Source organism: Felis catus, chromosome D1 (genome assembly GCF_018350175.1).
Source record: "Felis catus isolate Fca126 chromosome D1, F.catus_Fca126_mat1.0, whole genome shotgun sequence".
Lineage (NCBI taxonomy): Eukaryota > Metazoa > Chordata > Mammalia > Carnivora > Felidae > Felis > Felis catus.
The window spans coordinates 49,324,364-49,342,475 of record NC_058377.1 but is presented as its reverse complement, the minus strand read 5'-3'; the positions used below and the strand labels follow the sequence as shown (position 1 = coordinate 49,342,475).

At 38.1% G+C, this 18,112-nt stretch overlaps 1 protein-coding gene and 1 long non-coding RNA gene across 6 annotated transcripts in view; one reads left to right on the top strand and one right to left on the bottom strand.

The window, feature by feature from the left end:
- The window catches only part of CCDC90B (coiled-coil domain containing 90B), a 49,542-nt gene that overhangs the window by 6,302 nt on the left and 25,128 nt on the right, over positions 1 to 18,112 (bottom strand). For both annotated transcript variants that reach the window (XM_045038672.1, XM_003992677.6), the window contains exons 4-8: positions 15,699 to 15,800; positions 15,012 to 15,053; positions 14,848 to 14,919; positions 14,713 to 14,766; positions 13,118 to 13,232 (exon numbers count right to left, since the gene is read on the bottom strand). In XM_045038672.1, the coding sequence (XP_044894607.1) occupies positions 13,118 to 13,232; positions 14,713 to 14,766; positions 14,848 to 14,919; positions 15,012 to 15,053; positions 15,699 to 15,800 (385 nt within the window). The remainder of the gene's footprint in view (positions 1 to 13,117; positions 13,233 to 14,712; positions 14,767 to 14,847; positions 14,920 to 15,011; positions 15,054 to 15,698; positions 15,801 to 18,112) is intronic.
- Positions 3,055 to 18,112, top strand: part of LOC123380461 — a 33,599-nt gene continuing 18,541 nt past the window's right edge. The window contains exons 1-3 of one of the 4 annotated variants that reach the window (XR_006586259.1): positions 3,055 to 5,493; positions 10,892 to 10,905; positions 10,990 to 11,124. This is a non-coding gene — a long non-coding RNA (uncharacterized LOC123380461). Of the gene's footprint in view, positions 5,494 to 10,891; positions 10,906 to 10,974; positions 11,394 to 18,112 lie in introns of those variants that run through there. The other 3 variants (XR_006586256.1, XR_006586258.1, XR_006586257.1) reach the window with 3 other exon arrangements.

Below are 18,112 nucleotides of genomic sequence, written 5' to 3'. Positions count from 1 at the left end.
CAACAATTACCTTTTAAAATAAGACCACCTGAGGTTATAGAGGATCTTTCACCCTTTGGTCAAAGGCCAAATTAAGGACTGTAGTTAGACAATTTCTTAAATTCAGGGAGGATCCTTAAGAGTTTCTCTGAACACCTTACCTCCTGAGCTCACTTGAGAGAGGGTAATAAAATTTCACACTGTCACTTCCTTTCCAAATCTAGATCCACTGATTATTGATCTTTTGTGGGAAGAGCTGTTTCCTTCTTGCTTGTTATTTTTACATCCTAAATATGGCTTGGTTTTCTGCCTGCCTAGGACTTGAAGGTTGTTGGTTCTTCTTTTTGCTCTCTTTGGGAGTGACTCTAGACCTTGTGAAGGTAGTACCTTTTACACCCTCTTTGAGGATGCCTGTTGGGTCCCTGAAGTTCTTTAATACTGCCAGAAATATTTACTATTTGTCCCAGATGAAACCTGACGGACTGACTCAATAACCAGGAGTTTAAACTGAAAGCTGACATTGATAGCTTGACAGAGTACTTTTAGGCCTTCTCCCCTCAGTTATATGTACCAGAGGGAAAGAAGACATTCTCATAGGTGGATGGGTTTGTCAATCCTTTGGCATCACTGAGGTGGCAACCCAATTCTTGGAGGAATTAAAAATAGCTGTCCTATTTTATATATCTAGTCTTTACAGGATCAGGACCGTGATTCCAAAAACAATTCAAAGACCTCCAATCTTTTTTTACCACCCCCAAAACCTCCCCTATTTATCTCAAAAGTTTTTAAATGTAAAAATTCTGGCCTTAAGGAAACAAAAATTTCTTCTATGAGAAGCTTGTACTTTATTTCCCTGTGCCTTTAAAATGTTCTACCAGGTCTTCTCCAGGAACTCTTACCTAGTCCATCTCATTAAAATGCAAATTTCAGGGAGGTAATTCTTACCAAGTAAAAACAAAAGGGAAGAATCTTGTGGAACTTGACTTGCTAAGGACAAATATAAATCTTAAGTGTCTTCTCCACTCATACTAGAAACAGCTCTAGCCATCTAGACATCTGCCAGATGTCTATTATTCCATCTACCAGAAAAACAAATTCAGACCCAAGTTTTATAACTAGCAAATTTAGTACCTATTTCATGGCAGTAATTTTAAAACAAGCTATAAGATCTCTATAAGCATTGGTATGTTTACATAAGTCTATATATGTGCATTGTAATTATGTGGTTACTTCCTACCTCTGGACAGTATTGCTAAAATTAATTTGTAATAGAGCTCTATTTAGTTGGTTTGAAGGCAAGCACTTACAAAACTGAGGACTCTGAAACTCTCAGATAAAAACGAATCCAAGTATTTCCCAAGTTCATATAATCTGGAAAAATATTTGATAGGAAAGCTAGTTTAAGGTTGATGGTTTAATTAAGACAAACATGTTTTGGGACGCCTGGGTGGCTTACTGGGTTAAGAGTCTGACTTTGGCTCAGATCACGATCTCACAGTTCATGGGTTTAAGCCCAGCGTCCGGCTCTGTGCTGAAGCAGCTTGGAGCCTGCTTCACATTCTGTGTCTCCCTCTCTCTCTCTCTGCCCCTCCATAATCTGTGCACGTGTGCATGCTCTCTCTCTCTCAGAAAATAAGCATTAAAAAAAAAAAAAGACAAACATGTCTTTAGAGTTATCAACATTATATATAAAACTTTTGAATTTACTAGCCAAGTAAGTACATGTTCTTTTATAAGATCTGTGAATAAAAAATAATAGCTTAAGATAATGGCTGACTTTGCCTAATGTTTCAATGAGGTTTTAGTAAGTAATTTAAATATGATTTTATTTTTTAAGCACTTTTAAATTAAAAAAAAATTTGTGTGTGTGAGAGAGAGACGACAGACAGACAACATGAGCAGAGGAGGGCAGAGAGAGAGGGAGACACAGAACCCAAAGCAGGCTCCAGGCTCTGAGCTGTCAGCCCAGAGCCCGAAACAGGCCTCAAACTCACAAACTGCAAGATTACGACCTGAGCCAAATTCAGACGCTTGACTGAGTCACTCAGGCAGACACCCCAGTAATTTAAATATAATTTTAAAGAACAAGTAGAGTAAATAGAAAGTTTTAAGGAAACTTTTAAAAAAGTTTCTCCAAATCTTTTTGGTAACTTGAAACCTTAAAGTTTTGCTAAGTTAAATGACTTAAATCCATTAAATATCTAGATTACTTTCAAATAAAACAAAATACTAAAACATTAATTTACTAAACATAGGTTTATCTACTTATGGTTTTCTACTACAGGGAATCTAAAAGACATCTGGATGTATTACAGCTACATTAGAAAATTTTAAATCATTTAAAATGATTCTAGAAAATTTGAAATGTATTCATGAATTTGCAAATTAAAAGCATGCTGGTAAACAGATGTTCACAAATGCTTAGTTTTCACTAGAAATTAAGGTTTCTACGGGTTAAGAATTATTTTTAAATTTTTTTATTAACAATTTTTTTTAAAGAGTATTTTTTTATTTAGAGAGAGAGCATAGTAGAGGGAGAATCTTAAGCAGGCTCCATGCCCAGTGGGGAGCCAAATGCAGGGCTTGATCTCATAACCCTGAGATCCTGACCTGAGCCAAAATCAACAGTTGGACGCTTAAATGACTGAGCCACCCAGGCGGCCAAAAGTTAAGAATTCTAATTAATATATGTAGTTGAAGCTACTAAAAATAATAAGGGAGGGGCGCCTGGGTGGCTCAGTCAGTTGAGTGTCTGACTTCGGCTCAGGTCATGATCTCACAGTTTGTGAGTTCAAGCCCCGTGTCAGGCTCTGTGCTGACAGAGCCTGGGGCGTGCTTCAGATTCTGTGTCTCCCTCTCTCTCTCTGCTCCTCCCCTGCTCACTTGCTGTCCCTCTCTCAAAAATAAATAAAGATTAAAAAAAAATTAAAAAAAATAATAAGGGAAACATCTCCATATGCCAGGAAAACAGGATGTGTTTTCAGCAAAAAAAAAAAAAAAAAAAAAAAAAAAAAAAAAAAAAAAAAAAAAGGTATGAAAAACAGAGATGTATTTTGTATTTTTTGTTGAGGTAAAAGAGAGTAATTTTGTCCTAAAGTGAGCCTGGTTGTTTAAAGAGAAAAAAAAGGACAAAATCAGAATGCAGGAAAAAAGAAAATGTTGGATAGAAGGTTTGTGAAAAAGCAATCTTTAAAAAGGAGTTTTATGTGTGGTCAAGGTGGTTAAGATAAAAATTATTTAAAATGTTTTAATGTCAAAAATAAGCTGGTACAAAATTAGAAAGTAGTATTCCCTCTGTAAAAAAGAATGTTTTCTTACACTTTTGGTCTGCTTTTGATAAGACTGTAAAAGTTTCTTTACCTTTTATATTTAAATTTCATAATGATCTGTGATCCTTCAGGCAAGTGCTTTAAAAACTTTTTTTGACAGCGCATACACCAAAGGATTTGCTAAACCAATTAGGCTTACTTGATATGCATATTACATGGAAAGCACTGGCAAACAAGTAATACAAAGTCTTGCTTATATTTGTAAGATGTGGCACATGTGGATGAAGTCCATTTGGTTGCTGCAAAAATGGCCCCTTATTGCCAGACTTTTGCCATCCTAATGTCCTTGTAACATGGCAACAATGTACTCAAATCTGAGAAAGTAAGAGGGGATAAGCAATGGCTGTAAATTACAGTTGGGGCAATAGAAACTGAAGACAGCAGCTTGGTTCTTTCTGGCTCCCTGACAAACCCCATTTCCCATTTTTTGCACACCTTCACCTACTGTACATTTAAGAGGACTCAAATTATGAAAAGGCATTGGTGTGAGGCTTGTGTAAAATTACAAAAACGGTCTACCAAGACCTGACCTGTCTGGTCCATAATCATGGAAAAATTGTTTGTATTTGGAGGCTTCAGATCTCCTTCTGGACCCTTTTAATACCTGCAGATGGACTTTATTCAACTATCACTTCGTATGGGTTATCAGTGTTCTTGTTATTGTATGTGTGTTTTCCAGATGTGCTGAAGCCTTTTCCTGCTGTAAGGCACATTGAAAAAGACAAACTGCTAGAAAATGTGAAATACTCTCTTGGGGTATACCTTCCATGGTCTCTAATAATCAAAGCACTACGTAAATCACACTTCACTGGGCAAATCATATTAGCCTTAATGAAAACCTCACCAACTTCTTGGAATTCTATTAGAATTGAATCCAATTCTATCGTAATTCTACACAACCTTCCGCTGAGTCTCTGTTGTCTCACACTGGCATGACCAGCTACAGTAAGTCTCTAATGTCTTATGCTCAAGCCTGTCATCAACAGGTTAGAGAAGCCTTCCTGGATCCTAATTCAGAGGAAACCTTCAGTCACAATCTGTAGCCTGGTGACTGGGTATTTTAAAAATATCACCAGAGGAAGACAACCCTTGAGCCCTATTGGAAGAGGCCTTCCTTCCCAAGTGCTCCTGGCACTGTTGCAAATCTAGAAGATGCTAACGACCTCAAAATCAAATTGACAAGAAAGAGAAGTAGCTGACATCATATAATGCTTCTGCCCAAGATGACAGATCAAGACTTCATACTCTAAGTCAACATAAAACCTTCTTCCTCTTTTCCTTTCCTTTATTCTACATTGGCCTGTAAAGATAACACCCTCATCTGTAGCTCCCAGGCCACTGCTAAAGTGGGGTAACCTCTGGAATTTAAACAACCTTTTATTTCAGGGTAGGAGAAAATCTAACAACTGTGCCTTCAACTTTTCACAAGCAAAGTAAGACATTTCATTGTTTTGGCTCCCCTAAATTTAAATTGTTGAGTTAAAAAGGACCTACACTGGATGCTTTTGTGATTTGGGATTCACTCCTTTTGGCAGATCCCTGTATTTCCCTGGTTAGGGATAAAGGTAAATGAGACGGCGATCAAGAACTTCTCCTTAATTCTTAAATTATAAAATTTGCTGCTAAAGAAATAGCAGCCCAGCAAAGATCTTAGATTCTGCAGCCAAAGTTGTCCTTGATAATGGAATACCTCTTACGTTTTAGTTGAGCAAAGAGGTGTCTATGCTGTGGGGGCTATCTGCTATGCCTAGAGTAATACGGGGAAGTGGGAACTCAGTTATATAAGATCGAAGAACAGGTTGCTTAGCTTAAAAAGTGGATTCCTTCCAGAGTCTTTGAGTTATTTGCTTTTGACTGGTGCTAATGGTCTTCCTCTCCTTTGTATCCCCACACCCCTACCCCTCTCCTTAGCGTAGGATGTCACTAACCTCACATTGCCTATCTTCGTGATTTCATATCTGTAGGGACTCCCTGTGTATATATGAAACTAAATCTGATTTCCTCCCGTTAAACTGTCTCATGTCAATTTGATTCTTAGTCCAGCTAAAAGAACCTTGAAGGGCAGAGGACCTTCCTTCTTCCAGACAGCTGGCATAGTTGGTGGGATAACCTGCTGATGGCATTATCCCTGGGTGCTGCTGCAGCAGAGAGCTCCCCAGGAAATCTGAAATGCAGCCTGCAGGAGGTAAGATTTCCTATCTTGTCTGTCTCCTGGAATCTCTATCTTTGGAGTCTGAGAGAGTGACACTGGTGAGAACCCTTTTTCTAAATTTATACGAGCAGGAGAAAATATCTGTGGAATTAGTTCCTTGGCCTTAGTGACTCTTGATAAATTTGTCAGAGAACTTTTTGGTTACTGATCCATTTCATCCTGGGAGTGGTCTTTGTATTCTTGTGTCTTTTATGTCGTTTGTCATACATTAGGTAAAGGCTGTTGCTAAGGGACATCTTGGAAGCCAAAGTTGCAAAATTAGTGGGCACAGGTTGGACACTTAAAAGCTGTTAGAGTGCTTGCCACCCAGCTCAAAGACTCCCAGGTTAGGATAAGCTGGTCATGGAACAGGGGAGGCTGGCACTGGGTCACCTGTCAACTTCAAGAAAACTTCTGTGCAACAAGGTACACTGTAAAACACACACAGCCCTTAATCCTCACAATCCATAGCATAAGCCTCCTATGTATTAGTGTGGCTCCAAGAGACACAGGCTTAGCGAAAAGAAAAACCAGATGGTTTTTTTCCTTTGTCTTACTGTATGTCCTAAGAGCATAGCTTTGTGACCAATGAGTATATCCTTTTTGGTCTCCAGCATCCAGGGTGCACCCTAATGCACCAATAGGTTCTGAGTCTCTCTACCCTGCCATGCCAACTCAGCACAGGTGTCTTATGAGAGGTCCCAGGCCATAGGGACCTTTGTCATCTCAACCTCTGTTGCTTATTAGTAATTAGAAAGTTCCATTCTAGTAGGGCCTGCCTGGTGTTAAGAGATTAGTGAGTTTGTGATGGGAAGAGTCTCATTTTTGTGGGAGACCAGAGACACTGTTTTCATTGCATTATCCTCACTACCTGTGCAACAAAGGGCTTTGCTTCCTTCGATTAATTTTGGAAGTGAACCTTTGGATCACAGGGGCTACATTATCTACATGTTCTCTGGGTGCCTCTTGTGGCTTTGGCTAAGCTATTAAAAGGCTTATTGGTTTGAGTTGCTATTAATAGATATTATTTGTCAATGGCCAATTTAAATTGGCTGTATTTTAAAAATGTATATTTTATAGTGAGCTTTTCAATTATCTTATTAGTATAATGACTAACCTTAGGGACTTCCCTTACAAGATGAACAGAAATCAACTGAAGACAAAAATCAATGTCCACATCCAACATAATGTCCCTTCTTAAAATCTAGCCTTATCTGCCTCTTTAAACTTCCATTTCCCTATAAGATTTACAGAGAAGTCTGGCATAATCTCTAGGTTAAAAGTATACAGGTTGCTCACGTGAATGCTGAAAGCCAGAAAACGAATGTTAACTAAAGTGCCCAAGACTGTCAGTAAGGCTCTCTTTGCTCCTACCTTCCAGGGCTCTGTAATCGGGCTCCACCAGCTTCAGGCCTTTCTATGCAATGTCCTTTACAAGAATATTCCAGACCACTCACCACAAAAGAAATCACATGAAAGAAATCTGGCCAGCGGAAAAGTCTTTTAAGTTATATAGCCCTTCTACCTCTCAGAGGATCCTACCAAATTTAGAGAATTGAAAAGGTTAATGACTATTCACAAACCCTCTTCAGAGAGAAACAATGACCAAAATTTCTCCTAGACCCTCCTACAAATGGGCTGTGAAGAGCCAATATTCAGGGGCTGATAGGGGATAAAGCCAAGGTTGAATTGTATACCCAGAAAAAAGGCTTTTGTTATAAAGTGCTTTAGAAAGATTTTACCAAGGCATAAAGCTTTTGATTCCAAATTTTGTTAAAAATCTGATATAAAGAAGCAAATTTAGTTAAAACAGGCCAAGCCCTTGATATTCAGGCTATAATTCCATTCTTTGGGAATTGGTAACAACTGTCTTTGTCTTAAAAATCTCTAAATGGCTCAGTGGGTCATGATCTCGAGGTCTGTGAATTGGAGCTCCACATCGGGCTCACTGTTGTCAATGCAGAGCCTGCTTCAGATCCTTTGTTTCCCTCTCTCTGCCCCTCCCCTGCTTGCTCTCTCTCTTAAACATTAAAAAAAACTCTATAAAGCCAGAAATGCAACTACAGAAACAAATCCTATCCATTCCTCTCACAACGTCTGTAGGTGTTAGAAAAGATCAGGATATTGGAATGAAATTGTCCTGCTTAAAGAAAGAAAAAAAGCTAAATCTTAAATAGGAGTTACCCTGAAACTGAAAGAAAAAAAATAGTTTTGTATTCTTTCACTCTCTCGAAATTATAAATCTTACCATGTCTTTAAAATGGAAATATAGTCCATAATTGCCTAAGACTGAAAATTAAAAATGCAAACTTCTAAATGGGCTCTTGTGTCCAGACTCTAGGACCGTTGATAATGGAGTAGATATGTCCCATCTCCACCTTGGAGAAAACCTGGATAATATCTCCATACCTTTGGGATATAAAATTTCTACCCCCATCATCTCTAGGATGTCAGAGCCATTCTTTGAAATACAAACATTAGGGAGAAGCTTTTTATCAGGAGAAAAAAGGGGGAAGTATTTGGAAATTGGGACTGTAATGTCCTCTCCACAAATACGAGTAAAAACAGAAGTTAAGAGTTTTCTTTGCATCTTGTCTGGATATATGGGTCTGTATATGTTGTAAGTGTGAGATATTTTCTCTACCTAGGAACGGTAACATTAAAATCTGTAATAGCTCTATTTCAGTTGGTGTGAAGGCAAGTGGTTATAATTGAGTGTTCTAAAACTCAGAAAGCTAGAAACTAACCCTAATTTCAAGTTCATATGATCTGGAAAAAAATTCAGTATTAAGGCCAATTTAAAGTTATTAAAGACACATCTTTAATTAAGAGTTATCAGTATTAAAAAAAAGTCCATGTTATCTCTGTTGGAAAATTTATCAGAAAAAAAAAAACTTAGAGGACAGTGGGTAACTTTATTGCCTCATGAACTTTTGTGGGTAAACGCAATTGTTAAGAACAAGTAAATTTAGATGTAAGAAAGATTAAAAAAAGGTTTGTATGTAAACTTTTGATTTTTTAAAAAATTTGTTTCTTCTGAGAGAGAGGTAACACGAGCTGGGAAGGGGCAGAGAAAGGAATTGAAGCAGTTCCATGCTGTCTGCACAGAGCCTCATGTGGGGCTCGAACTCAGACACCTAGCTGACTGAGCTACCCAGACGCCCCTGCATATAAACTTTTAAATTGCTTCCAGAATCTTTGGTAACCTGAAACTTTAATGTTTTTGCTAAGCTAAACATAAATTTATCTACTTTTGTTTTATTACAGAGAAACTAGAGATAAGTTTAGATGTTAGAAAACAGGTTTTGGAATTCATTGTGAAAAAGCACATGTTTCTAGAAATTATGAAATATACTTACAAAACAGTTCACAATTGTTTACTATTTAGTTTTCACTAGAAATTAAGGTTTCTAAGAGTTAAGGATTCTAATAAATGATAATAATTAAGACTCCTAGAAATAAAGGAAACAACTGTGTATGCCGGGAAAGTAAGATAGGTGTTTTGGGTGAGACAAAGTACGAGTAATAAAAATTGTGCACTAAAATTGCAGTATGCAACTGATGTCACCCTTCTCTGACTTGAGGTCTCAGGTGACCTTGAGGAGGAATCACACAGGTAGAACTGGCAAATTGGAAGCAAAATTGCAAGCAATATTTTCAAACAATCAGATATGATAGAAACAATGTATTAAGATGACCTAAGGGTCTTTCTTGTGTCTATCAGTAAACCTGAATTTTAAGGACTGTAACAGATTATACCTTGTGACACCCAAGTATTTGGAGAATGCTTACAAGCACATAAACTCCTTCCTTTTTATGTATATAATCTGTAGCTCACAAGTTTTTGAGCAGTTCTTTAGAGCAATGTGAAAGACCGTCTCCCAGACTACAGTCCTCAGTAAGAAAAAAAAAAAAAGCATTTATTAGCATACTTTGAAGTTGGTTTTCTTTCACTTGACAAAATACAGTTTTGCTAAGGGAAAAGAAAATAATTTTGTCCTAAAGTGAGTAAGGTTATTTAAAGAGGGAAAGCTGTAGAAGGTTTATGGAACAAGAAATTTGAGAAAAGAATTCTATGTGTGGTCAGTACTGGCTAAGATTAGGATGAAGTAAATAATTTTGTCACTTTGTTAAAAGAACAAAATTTTCCTGAACTACTGGTCTGTTCTTAATAAGTAATTGCAAACAAAGTTTTTCTTTACATTTAAAGTTACCTGCCTAGAAAACAAGGATTCTGTGTTTGGTCTTCAATGACTTAAGAAAACTGAGTCTTGATATTAAAAGGGCTAAATTTTGGGGCGCCTGCAAGTGTCTGACTTTGGCTCAGGTCATGATCTTGCAGATGACATGTCAAGCTCTGTCCTTACAGCTCAGAGCCTGGAACTTGCTTCAGATTCTGTCTCCCCCTCTCTCTGCCCCTCCCCCATTCACTCTCCCACTCTAAAAAATAAACAAAAAAGCGCTAAATTTTGCTCACAACTATGTAACTGTCTCTAATTGCCTTTGAAATCTTTTACTGTCACTTTGGCTAAATAAATATGTTTCAAAATAATTTGTGACCCTATTTAATCAAATATACAAACCTTTTAAATATTTTTTTTTTTAATTTTTTTTTTCAACGTTTTTTATTTTTGGGACAGAGAGAGACAGAGCATGAACGGGGGAGGGGCAGAGAGAGAGGGAGACACAGAATCGGAAACAGGCTCCAGGCTCTGAGCCATCAGCCCAGAGCCTGACGCGGGGCTCGAACCCATGGGCCGCGAGATCATGACCTGGCCGAAGTCGGACGCTTAACCGACTGCGCCACCCAGGTGCCCCTAAATATTTTTGATAAACTTCCAAAAATAAAATTCTGAAGTTTTTGGACCATAATCTTAAGTGTAAAAGATTTTGTGAAAATTTGGTATATTAAATTGCATGGGAAGCACTGTCAACACTAAACCCTCTTAGATTGTTTATATAGATATGTTATTAAAATGGGTGAAACTCCTAAAAATCTGTTATCTTTGAAGTGTGGTATACCACAGAAATAACTAAATTTCCTTATCAACTGTAATCAGATCTAGAACCATGGTCATATTTAAGTCTTGTCATGTTACTGTTTTAGTCTGATGCTATTGCAAATGTCTTTAGTGACTCATGTAAAGAACTTTGAGTACAGGTTTCCAATAATTTTAAGATAACTGAACCAGGTAAGAATTTTTGAACTAGTGAAAAAACCAGATCTAAGCAGAACAAGAATTATTAAATAGGACTGAATGAATGGAGATTTATTTTTAAGATTTTATTTGAAACAATTTTTGTTTTTCCAGATATATGGAAACTTTTTTTCTTAAGCTAACTAATAGCAATTTGAAACATTTATCTTTTTCTCCCTACCTGATCCCTCCAGCATTCAGAAACCCAGTGAGTATTCTATTTTCATGACAGTATATTTGCATAAGTTAACTAAAAATCTCTTCTCCTTTTGACTAGAATGTTGTATTTTAGACAGATCTGCATAGATTCACATATAAGCAGACAGCTTTAAGGAACTAAGATGGACTTTATGGGGCCTAAAAAGCCCCTTTGGAAATATCATCCTGATTGATACCTTGCTTACAGAGTACCCAGCAGCTTTACCAGGTGAGTAAAGAAGGTCACTTCCTGGTCAGTGCAGGAACCTTGAGAAGAGAATTCACCCAAATATATAGGTATTGCAGGTGAAGTCTGACCCCAAGTATTTGGCTTGGCTTCTGGCCTTGAGATGCTGTTAAAAGTTCAATCTGGAAATCCTGATGAGTAGTTGCAGCAAAGGAGATCTTAAAGAGCCTACAGAGTCAACTGCACTTATGTAAATAATCAGGCCAAATTTTTTTGTTTTGTTTTTAAATTAAACTTACTTTGCAATACAATTAGTGTCAATTTGGCTATGAAGGTGATTACAGAAAGACACACCTGTGTCTAATACCTGTGTATTAGATTTTAATATTATTCATCAAACTGGAGTAGAGCCTGATTGCCTCTAGTTTCCTCCAATGACTGGCTACAACTTTCTAAACTAGTATTTTCAATTTTTCTCCTACCTTTCTGACTTGGAATCATGTTAAGAACTAAAACTTTTCTTTTCCCTGAAACCCTACAAACTAAACTTCAGAAAAATCACACTAGCTCACACCTAGAGACAACCTTCATGCCTGTCATTCTGAGTCACTCAAAAGATCAGAGACAGTTGAACTATAAATGAAAATCCGTCAGACTCACTGCTTGCTCTGACTCAGTCTGAAAATGCTTCCAGCCTGACAACTAGAAGTCATGACTACCCTTGACCCAATCATTAACCGTTGTTTTCTTTTGTTCTGACAGAACCAAAACACCCGATTACTTATTTAATACCTGATTACTTAAATCACAAGCCTAGCTTTGAGAATATCCCTACCTCATAGCCTTCTGAAATGAGTTTAACTGAGCTGATCTATTGTCTGATCTACTGTACTAGGTGATCTGTTGTACAGACTGGTTCAATGAGACAGCACAATCTACCAGTGCTCAACTTTCATGTGTGAAACTTCAGGGAAGTTTCCTTCAAGTGCCAAGGGCAGACTGCCCCAAGACAGGTGATTTTGGCATGAATATTACTTTGAGTTAAAAAGCAGTCAAACCTAGCAGATTAGGAAAAGCTTCTTACTCCCATTCAACTACCTAAATTTACATTTACATAACAGACAGCCTATATACCAGGAACACAACTATTAGTGGAGATTCCTCTTTACCTAAGATATCTAGTATTTGCATAACAGCAACTTTTATTTTCCAAACATCTCCTCTCACCTTCCTGCCAATGGCCATCCTTCTCTATGTATCCTCAGACCCCTAAACCCCTTTCCTTAGCTCAGGATGTCATATAAGCCTTATGTTGCTTGAATGTCTTTGGAATTTCATGTCTGTTTTCTCCTGTTAATCTGTCTGATGTCAACTGCAAAGGACATTCTTCCTCCCTGATAATACCGTAGAAAAGAACAACAAAAGAGTGGTAACTGAGAGTAGCACTAATGCTTTAAGTTTTGATCATATTTTTTAGTTAAACTGAGACTTAACAAAGGGGGTGAACTGTTAAACTGAGATGGTGTCACTCAGGCCTAGTCTGAAAACCAGGGCTTAATGGCTAATCTAATTGTAGTTTAACTGGTCCAAACTGGTCAGTCAGGAATTTTCCCATTAGTTATAGTGGGTCTGCCACACAGCCCTCTCCCTTTCCTGAAAGTGTAATCTGCGTAAGACTTCTTGTTTTTTACCCTTAAGAGAAAGTGACCTTGCCTGGAACAATCCTTTTCTTTCGCTAGTAACTTTCTTGTCCCACCTTCCCTCTACTTGCTAGATAAGAGGATGCTCAAATCATTCAAAAACAAAAAAAAAAAAACCCAAACAATTAGAGGGCACCTGGGTGGTTCAGTCAGTTAGAAGTCTGACTTTGGCTCAGGCCATGATCTTGCAGTTTGTGAGTTCTAGCCCTGCATCAGACTCTCTGTTCCTCCCCCACCTGTGCTTTCTCTTGAAATAAACTTGAAAACAAAACAATTAGATCTTCAGATGTACCCCACTGATTTTTGTTTTTTAACAAAATATGGAATTACCTTACCTGCAAGGTAACGGATAGTCTCAAGCTTGTTAGACTCCATCAGTGTTTTTAAAGAAGCAATTTCAGTGTCAATTTTATTACAGGTCTCTGAAATAATACTTCTGGTTTTGGTATCCTGCAGTAAATAAGAATGAGAAAATTTTGTCCATATGACATAAATATTTACATTAGAAACACTTACTTATGGGCTGTGTATTGCAAAAATTTTAATGGTGATAAAAAAACATTACATGAACATTATAAACTGACAAAAATTCCTTCTACTTTTAATATTTGGAGATTATTTATTAGGATTATCACATTTTGAGTACATTCTATTAAAAGCCTCATAGGAAGAAATTTGAGACCTAAGAGGGAAAAATTTTAGTCCTAGAACTTAAATTCCTTAGGATATCACAGTTAAAACTTTCAATTGTGTAAAAGAAAAAAATCAACCAGATTTATAATGCGAACTGGCAGAAATGCTAGCTGGGTAAAAACAAATGCTATGTGTAGAGGGGCTAAGGGGTAGAAGAGCTCAGAAATTAGCCCTGAGAGAATTTGTTGATTTCCTTGTTCATCTCCTCTATCCTGACAAGAAGTAAGAGAATATAACAGAATACATGGAAAGGCAAATGAGACCCTCCCTTCTATTTAAGAACGAGGTCTCTTCTGTTAGAATGTAGACCCAATGGCTTTTATTAAGACGATGGCTGAGTAAAAAAAGCTACGTTTCACTCAAACCATAGAGATTAAGCAATGATTACCATTTAGCATTAGGAGAAAGTAAACAGTAGTGGAGTATGGAGTTTAGAATCCAGGCTCACATTCCAGCTCCACCATTTATTAGCTGCGTGACCTTAACTTCCTGTGTCTCATTTTCCAAACTGGTAAAATGAGAAAAAAGAGGGCCTACTTCAGAGGCTGATAAGGAGAATTAATAGAAGTAAAGCAGGTAGAACTATCTGATGTATAGTAAGCACTCAATAAATATTCACTATTTTAAAATTTTAAAGATAATTTCATTGAACCTGTGCCCTCATTTAAATGTGAATCCAGGGGCGCCAGGGTGGCGCAGTGGTTAAGCGTCCGACTTCAGCCAGGTCACGATCTCGCGGTCCGTGAGTTCGAGCCCCGCGTCGGGCTCTGGGCTGATGGCTCAGAGCCTGGAGCCTGTTTCCGATTCTGTGTCTCCCTCTCTCTCTGCCTCTCCCCCGTTCATGCTCTGTCTCTCTCTGTCCCAAAAATAAATAAACGTTGAAAAAAAAAATTAAAAAAAAAAAGTGAATCCAGGTCTTCCAAAAAATAGTTATTTTCTATATAAAAATAAGCTGGGGTGGGGGGGAGCGGGGTGTGCACCTGGGTGGCTTTGTCAGTTAAGCACCTGATTCTTGATTTGGGCTCAGCTCATGATCTCATGGTTTGTGGGTTTGAGCCCTATGTTGGGCTTAGTGCTTGGAATTTTTTTCTTCCTCTCTCTGCCCCTCCCCTGCAGGTGCCTTCTCTGTCTCCCTCAAAATAAATAAATGTAAAAAAAAAAAAAAAAAAAAAAAGCTCAGATACAACACATAAAATACATGAGTGGTATAAAAGAGAATTTTTACATATTAGCTTACATTTTTGGTAAATTCTGTGGTTGCTTCCATAAGTTTCTTTTCTTGATCTGTAAACTAAAGGATATGACAAATCAGGAGGTTAAAAAAAAAAAAAAGACTAGAAGGAATTAGAAAGTATATTTAGAAGCACATTACCATGTCAGTTACTCTGCTCCTTTCTAGGTTGATGTCCAGTTTATTGTCTGCTCTGATCTGACTGGTTTCATTCTTTACAGAAAATCAAAATATTAAAAAAGCAATCTCATAATGTTTGTTCTGAAATTAATAAAATATTTTAAAGTGAGAAAAGTAAAACTTACTATCAGTTGCTGCTTAACTTGTTCCAATTCAGTTTTCATTTTCTAGGTATAGGAAAAATCACATGCAATTGCCATTAAGCCAAAAGCCCATAGCATGATTTATTCAACAAATCTGAAACCTTGCATTAGCAAAAACTGGATGATCTACAGATTTCTAATGAAGCACTAAAAACAGACAAAAAAGGAAAGTAGTATTTCATCATATTCAGAAAATTCTTATGAACAAAACAGTAAAAAATGTATTCTAGTTAGTTTTAAACCATGACTGATATTTGAAATTTAAAAATACTTAAAATTAAAAAAAAATTAAAACTCCAAATGAATTACAGAAGCAGTTTTCTCTTAACTCACAACAATTACTGCAGATTCATATAAAATGGCACATTGCTTTCAATTTTGAGAACATTATATTGAGCTATATTAGAAATTTTATATATAATATGAAACATTTTATATATAAAGATTTCCCCTTACATTTGACTTTTACATATGTAAGATACAACTCTTATTCTTTGGTCTAGACTATGATTGATACATAGAAAGATTAGTTATAGGTTAAACATCTAGCATACTTTGATCAAAAAACTCGTTGAAAGTTACTGAATGACCACATAAAATCATTACTTGGTCCTATTAGAACACATGTGAAATCAGTTATTTTATTAGTAATAAACAAACTAGTATCACCTGGTTCTCTGCTCTCAGATTTGCAAATTCACTTTTCTCTAGGATGACCATGTCTTTCCTGATGGAGTCCAAATGAGCCATTAGTTGTTGTACTGTTATTTCCTGGAAAGCAAAATTGAAATAACCTAGTGATATATGGAATGTAAAAGAATCTGTTGTTATGCTACAAGGTGTAATGTTGCTTGGCTAACTAAACAAAACCATATGAAACCTATATATAAAAATGAAAAGGAGGTTCCAGTCTAAGGTTGTGACACAGGAGGACCCTGAAGTCACCTCCTCCATGGATACACCAAATCTATACCTATTTATAAAGCATTTCCTCCTGAAAGACACCTCAGGGCTAATCGGCCAGCTTCTGCACAACAAAAAATATACCACAAAGAGAAAGGCAAGAGAGACAGAAGCACAGTAATGAAGGGAATCCCTAATCCTGACACTGAGAACTGCAGTAAGAGGGACAGTACTGCATGACCATGAGCAGATTCATCTGCCCTGGGATAAAGAAAAAATGCTGAGGTTTAAAAGGGCAACTAGAATATAAAAGATCCAGCCCTCGAACTCTTCCAGAGAGTGCTGCTGGGACTCTCTAGTTCTGAGGGGCTGGTGAGCATCACTGTTTACATTCCCCTTCCATTTTTAGAGCACAGACAGGAGTAGGGTCTGGGCACCATAGCCAGCCTACCAGTTCAGCAAACACTAGGCCCCCAGCCCAAACCAGCACAGTGTCGTGGCCCCAGCGTGGAGACACCAGAATACCCCTGGTCAGTGTTCACAACAGCTCACCTTCCGAGGTGAGGCAGGTACAAAGCACCCCAGAACACTCCAGGATCCCAGCACGTAAACTCCAAATGATGTGGCATGACACCCCCAGCTCAGAGCATCCTGTTACCTTTCCAAATTAGCTCGTGGCTAATTTGACTCCAGACAACTTATCAGGGCACTCTCTGTGGAGTGTGTCCAGGGATCCAGTGGTCCATACCCTGCAGCAGCTGCAGCAACCTGACCAGGGTGTGTCTTGGGCTTGCACTTACCCCTGGCTTGCGCTCATTTCAGCACCAGGTACTCTCTTATGGTGCCGTCTATGCAGAGAGCCCCCGGACCACCCTGGCTCATGCTCACTTCAGCTTACGCTGTCCTGCCAGGGCACTAATTCCACAGAGAGTCGCAAGACCTCCCAGATTGGAACCTTTTCAGTTTCAGTTATCTTACCAGGGTATGTTCCATGGCAAGAACACTGGGCTTGCCCCCCAAATGATACCCTTTATAGCACCAGTTGTCCTGCCTGGGGGCCCTCTGCACTGAGAGCCTTGGGAACCTCCAGCTTGTACCCACTTCAACTTCAGCTGTCTGGCCAGGATGCACCTCTATGTGGAAAGCCCAAAGACAGTTCTGGCCTGTACCCACTTTGGCTCTGGCCATCCCACCAAAGTGGCCCTAACATGAAGTGCCCCAACACCCATGACAGCCACATATTCAGAAAGCCAGCTAATGTCACCAGACACACATTCTCCACAGGGGATGACTTGACTATACACAAGATCATCCTACTTTGAAAAGGTAGCTGTTGTGTGTAACTCACAAAGTAAAGCAAGAGGAAGAGACAAAAGAATTTGCTTCAAACAAATGAACAAAGCCTAAACCTCAGAAACAGAACTAAATAAAATGGAAATAAGTATGCCTGATAAATACTTCAAAATTATGGACATAAAGATGCCCACTGGACTGGACAGCAGAGTGCATAAGCTTAGTGAGAACTTGAAAAAAGAGATAGCATATAAAAAAGAACCAAGTTGGGGCGCCTGGGTGGCTCAGTCGGTTGAGCGTCCAACTTCGGCTCAGGTCATGATCTTGTGGTCTGTGAGTTCGAGCCCCGCGTCAGGCTCTGGGCTGATGGCTCAGAGCCTGGAGCCTGCTTCCGATTCTGTGTCTCCCTCTCTCTCTGCCCCTCCCCCGTTCATGCTCTGTCTCTCTCTGTCTCAAAAATAAATAAATGTTAAAAAAAAAAAATTAAAAAAAAAAAAAGAACCAAGTTGAAGAACACAATAAATGAAAAATCAACTGGAGGGAATCAACAGATTAGAGAATGGAAAAGAACAGATTAATGATATGGAAAAGAGGGTAATGGAAAGCACCCAAGCTGAACAGTAAAAAGAAAAAAAACACAGGGATAGGTTAAGGACTCTCTTAGACAAAATCAAGCAAGAACATCTGCATTATAGAGGTCCCAGAAGGAGAAAAGACACGGGGTGTGGGGGGAGGCAGAAAACTTATTTGAAGAAATGATAGTTGAAAACCTCCCTTATCTCTGGGAAGAAAACAGGTATCTAGGTTCGATAAGTGCAGAAGTACCAAACAAGATGAAGCCAAGGAGGTCCACACAGTAAGTAATAATTAAAATACCAAAGATTAAA